Source organism: Gymnoscopelus microlampas (genome assembly GCF_963454915.1).
Source record: "Gymnoscopelus microlampas genome assembly, chromosome: 6".
In the NCBI taxonomy this organism is placed as follows: Eukaryota; Metazoa; Chordata; class Actinopteri; order Myctophiformes; family Myctophidae; genus Gymnoscopelus; species Gymnoscopelus microlampas.
In genome coordinates this window covers 11,717,447-11,723,459 of record NC_139943.1, presented here as the reverse complement: position 1 = coordinate 11,723,459, position 6,013 = coordinate 11,717,447, and the positions used below count along the sequence as shown (strand labels likewise).

The 6,013-nt window shown below is 41.9% G+C and overlaps 1 protein-coding gene across 1 annotated transcript in view; it reads left to right on the top strand.

Moving 5' to 3' along the window:
- The first annotated feature begins 597 nt into the window (after window positions 1–597).
- The window catches only part of appl2 (adaptor protein, phosphotyrosine interaction, PH domain and leucine zipper containing 2), a 42,398-nt gene continuing 36,982 nt past the window's right edge, over window positions 598–6,013 (top strand). The window contains exons 1-3 of the mRNA XM_084059755.1: window positions 598–713; window positions 4,794–4,892; window positions 5,463–5,522. Coding sequence (XP_083915881.1) covers window positions 657–713; window positions 4,794–4,892; window positions 5,463–5,522 — 216 coding nt within the window. The 5' untranslated portion in view covers window positions 598–656. The remainder of the gene's footprint in view (window positions 714–4,793; window positions 4,893–5,462; window positions 5,523–6,013) is intronic.

Below are 6,013 nucleotides of genomic sequence, written 5' to 3'. Positions count from 1 at the left end.
GAGGCCGGTGTTGCCAGATTTGACCTGAGGAAAAAGCAACCAGGTCTCTATGAAAGCAAAGCCAAAAGAAGCGAGATCATGAGCACTTTAAACGTTTATCGTCAGCTATTTGAAATTAGCCGATATGTAAAGCTCACAACGCGTCGCGATGCGTTTTCAAAACAAATATGGAAAAAAATGTGAACAATTGTGGAATGCTTTTAAAATAATTTCACAATAAAAATCTTGTATGGGGGCGGGGGGTATCTGGCATAAAATATTATCTGATGGGGTTAGTTAGGAACAAATCACATTCATTTGACAGGAACATGTTTGAGAATCACTGGTCACTTTAAACAAGCCAAATAAACAACAACTACACTTTAGAAACAAGCCCAAATAAGCAACTACACTTCAGAAACAAGAGCGAAAAACCGCAACACCCGCAACAACCAATATTTACAACAACTACCAATGTTTACAAGCAACTTTACAGAAATACAACAAGCCCAAATTAAGTCACTTGTAATAAGCGGACATGGCAACACCGTCCGAAACTCGCTACGTGTTCGCACGGAACTCTGGGAAACGTAGTCCACTTTAGACAAGTCTAAATAATTCAAGCCCCTCAGGTCTCCTTTCCCCTTCTCCTCTCTCTGTCTCTCTCTTTCAACAAGATGCCGGCTGTTCATCACAAACTGCTCTTAGAGGACGCTTTACAGGACAGTCCTCAGGTAGGAGGACGTTAATGTGCTTTAAAACAAACAACACGGTGAAGAAAGATAAGAAAGACATAATAATTTGTGTGTGGAAGAAAAGCTGCTGGCTAGCAGTCAACTATCCTGCTGCTCCCATTGTAGGCGATGACAGCGCGAGCTTTCATTGTTGTTGTTATTATTATGGCTCTAAATGCGGGACGTTTAGGTGACGATCTGATCGGGTCGATCGCGGCCTGTTTTAGTGACACACAGAGCTGTCATTGTTGGTGTTATTATCTGCGTGTGGCTGTGTGTGGAGAATAGAGAGGTCTTCCCTGGTTAAACAGGGCGGAGGGGCGCATCCCATCCTCCTACAGCTTATATATACATTCTCTGGTACCACGGTGTCGCTGGCCCCCAAAAAGAACTGATCATAGCTGGATGTGTTCTCTTTTTGGGGGAGGCAAGCGACAGCTTATCTTCCATGCGATGGATGGACTATAAAAACGAGGCTGATCGGCTCGTAATCGCAGACATTCTGTCATTGTAAACCTATATTGATGATCTGTCTGCGTCTTTGATCAGTTTTTTTCCTGGATACCCAAAGTGGGCCTTGTTGTATCTCTGCTATAGGCTCTATTCTCAGGCTCTATTCACAGCAGCCATATTATGAAAACATTCACAGGTGTTAGCAATAATACTATTAATGAAGGCTCTGTTCCACTCTGGTCAAATATGAGTCAGGGTGCTGTTATTGTGCATGTTGGCTCACTGGAAACACTCTGTTACACCAGTGGGTCTACATTTGGGGTCCAGGGACCCTCATGGGCTTTCCAAATGGCCCCTTGCAGGTGTGTAACTCTGAGAGTGTACAAATGGAACCAAATGGACCCTTATCAGGGTGCTGATATTGTGCTGATATTGTGCATGTTGACCCACTGGAAACACTCTACACCAGTGGGTCTACAGTTGGGGTCCAGGGACCCTCATGGGCTTCCAAATGGCCCCTTACGGGTGTGTAACTCTGAGAGTGTACAAATGGTTACGGGTCCATTTGGTTCCATTTGTACACTCTCAGAGTTATGGGGAGAGCCTATTGCTTCATAATAAGGCTAGTGTGTGTGGGTGGGAGAGGAGGGGGTTTCAGTGCTGCTGTCATTCCATTCCACTGGAACTGGTCTAGTAGCCAGGCAGCAGCAACAGGATACTGTCTGAATTAGCCTCGGATCAAGACTATGCATAGATGCATTTTATTTATTTTGACATTTACATAGATATGAAGTCAGACTCAATAAAATGCATCTATGACAGTCTTGATCCAAAGGCTAGTACTGAATACTGAATTACCGATAGATGTGAATTGAGTGCATATTGATATTATTGCTAATTTGCCATAGGCTATGTTGTTTTTTGTTTAATGTATTTTTTATTTCATGGAGTGTGCTGGGGTTGCATCATTGTAATGAGATACATGCTGGAGAAAGGGCCATGCTGCAACTAATGCATCATCATGTGCATCTTCAATGAACGGTGACGTCACTGACCTAGATGACACATTAGCAATGGTGGGAAAAGTTTTTACTTTAGTAAAAGTATCAATAATGCAATGTTATTTACGCTAAGTAAAAGTCCGGAATTAAAAATGTACTCGAGCAAAAGTATTGGCATCAAAATATACTTAAAGTACCAAAAGTAGTACTAATTAGGCAGAATTCCACAAGTTATAAAATGTATACAAATCTTTTGAAAATAGTGGATCTACAAGCTCACAATGCATCACGATGCATTGTGAGCTTGTAAATCAGCTATTTTTAAATGAAATGTATATAGCGTTGAAGTACCGAAGATTGGAAATACTTGAGTAAATGTACTTAGTTACTTTACACCACTGCACATTAGACAAGTTGAACATACAACAAGGAAGAAAGAGACCTCCTGAGTCAGGAGGTCTCTTTCTTCCTGCAAGTGAAGTCAGGAGGTCCCTTTCTTCACTTGCAGGAAACTAAAAACGGAAATGCCGGTCTGTTCTGACTGGTTGTATGTCCATTGGTTAAAGCTATAAACCGGGCCTTACCGTATTTTAATGATTAAAAGTTTATTTAAAGCTGCACTATGGAACTTTCCTGCCCCGGATTTGAACCCGGATTCCTTAACTGAGTTTGATGCTACAGTATATTAACACATTTTGCTGCTGGGTACCCCCCTCTCCAAGGACCCCTAGGGTCCCTGGACTCCACTTTAAAGAACCACTGAAGTAGCTTATAGGTCTTTAAGTGGTCTTTTAAAGACTGTACAGTACAGCACACAACACACACACACACACACACACACACACACACACACACACACACACACACACACACACACACACACACACACACACACACACACACACACACACACACACACACACACACACACACACACACACACACACACACACAGCTGATCTTTACATAAGTGGAACAAACACTGGAGGCATGTTTTTTGCATGCTCTCCTTCAACAGTAGAGGCTCTAGGACATAACAGCATACTAGCTTCTTTGTTACCAGACACAAGAAGTGGACTATGTTCCACTTTTGTGCCATTTGTTGCATAACCAAATCTTAACACAACCTGTATGTTCCAGTAAGCCCACTGGCCACTGGTCATTCTGATAATCTGAATCCAGCCTCAGATTTCTCCAGCTTTACAGCGAGTCTGGCCTGTGTTATTTGGTTTAACCCATTCAATCCCGGAATGCATCTCTGTCATTTTACTATTTCTTTAGCTATTCAAAAATTGCAGATATACAGAGTGCCGCGCTATGAGCTTGTAGATCTGCTATTTTTTGAAAAATCGTGAAAATGTGTGCAAATCTTTGAATATGATTTTTTTAAAAGCGAACATTTGTAACTGTAAAATGTCTCCAAAAAAATATACGTATTCAAAGATTTGCACACATTTTCAAGATTTTTCAAAAATAGCAGATCTGCAAGCTCGTAGCGCGACACTCGGTGCTGCGCTATGAGCTTGTAGATCTGCTATTTTCGGTCTGCAAATACGGTCTGCAAATACATGCAAAGTGTAAATGGACTTAAAGAAAACTGGGTGTGTTCTTCATTGTTATCTGCCTTACCTGTTTGCCACACCTGTCAAGAGAAAGCCACCACAACACCCAAACAGGATGTTCTGTTTAGTGTACCTTGAACTCCTGTCAGATCACACCTTTTTTTTCCACCTCCGAAACACTGTTAATATAAATTATTCATAGAATTGATTAGTTGGAGTAACTGTTGCACCCCTAGTCCAACTAAACTCTTCCCATCACAACACAATTTGATTGCTGTGTTGGTTAACACCACCCATCTGTTACTGCCTTCATGGATTTTATTTTATTTTATTCATTTAATATTAGCATCCCTATTCTGGGGGGAACATTCGCTGAAAATGGCATATCTACAAGCTCACAACACGTGACGCGTCGCAGACTAGCAGCACGGCGCATTTTGAGCTTGTAGATCAACTTTTTGCCGTGAAGCTGTCTTATTAAATCTTGGAAAAAGTTGAATCGCTACACACTTTTCTACATTATGTAGTGGCCTAGTGGGGGGTCCCTGCCTTTAAATTAACGTTTTTCAGGCCAAGGACCCATTAGCCGAGAGAGAGATAAAGCAGGGACCCCCTACTACATATTGTTTTGTATAACATTTTGTTGCAGATTAAACTTTTTCGCAGATTTCATAGATAGCTTCATAGACTTGTTTGACGTACATTATCTTTTCTATTAATGTGATGAATTCATGTTTAAGTGCATTTTCAGACAGTTAACCTTTTTAAACCCTCAATATTCAGTCAACTTGACCGTTGGCTCTGTACTTGGTCTGCTCTTTTTTCCCCCTCTACACCGACCCATCTGAAAATAGCCGATATACAAGCTCACAGCGGCTCGCAGCGCGAGGCGTTGTGAGTTAGTAGATCTGCTATTTTCTGCTAATGTTCCCCATCACGTAAAGATTTTAGCTGACCCCCTGTAGTTACTCTGAGGAGCCCCTAGGGGTCCCGGAGGCCCCCCCTATTGAAGACCCCTGCTTTAATGTCATTGGTTAACAAAGTGTGTTTGTATCGTTCCACAGACTCGCTCTCTGCTTAGCGTGTTTGAGGAGGATGCCGGGACCCTTACAGACTACACCAACCAGCTGCTGCAGTCTATGCAGAGGGTGTTTGGTGCTCAGGTAACACACACACACACACACACACACACACACTCGTACACATGCACACACACGCGCGCGCGCGCTATGTGTCTGTTGGCTGTACAACAGAACAGATTGCAGATACAAGCTACATACATACACACATACATGCAGTATTAGTTTTTTTCACTTTTACAAACCTCTAACCAATCCTGCACTATGACTGATAACTGATAATACTATTACTGTATACTATAGATAAGTGTTTTTTCTTTACTCATTTATTTTATTTTTTATTAATGAAAAAGCAGGAAGATGAAAATCGATCTGCAAGCTCGCATCACGACACGTTGCGAGCTTATAGATCATTGGTAATCATTGTGTGTGCCTGTGCCTTCGGCACGAAACGTTTGAAAACCACTTCTATAGATTTTATTTAGCCCAGGGGTTCTCAAAGTGGGCTCCCGGGACCCTCGGGCTTCCTTGAGGGGGTTAAAAATATATTTGTACAGTCAGAGTTATGGGGGTCCTTCAAATGGAAATGTTTGCGAACCAATGAGTTAGCCTATTGCTGTCTTACCTCTCTCTCTCTCTCTCTCTCCCCCCCAGAGTGAGATGGGATTGGCCACAGAGCAGCTCTCCCGGCAGTTGTTGGAATATGAGAAGAAGGTAATTGATTAGCTACCTCTGAGAGCACTCTGGAACAATAGTGTTTGTTTTATAGTCTTCAGCTGTTTGGAAAGGACATCGATCGTCTAACATATCACGTTATTGGAATACAGATATTTATGTGCGGGCAGGACCGACCGTGAAAGGTCTTCGGTTTTTATCCTCGGCTCCACCAGGCTTTGCGTTCCCACGAGCAAGCAACACCTAACAACCACTTTCAAGCTGGCTTCCCTATTTTGGGAATGTTGTTATCGACGAGAAATAAAAAAGATAAATAATAACGTTTAACAAAATGTAAAAAAAAATATTTACAATTTTCAAAAAAATATCAAATGCTTGCTGTATGTCTTTCCACTACTCTCTCTGCATTTCCTGTCACTCTCCATTATCACTGTCTAATGTCTATTAAAGGCTTAGCCACATGAATCCCATCGTCCCTATTCCGGGCATGTCATTATGCTCACGTTCAGTGAAAATAGGACATTTTCAAC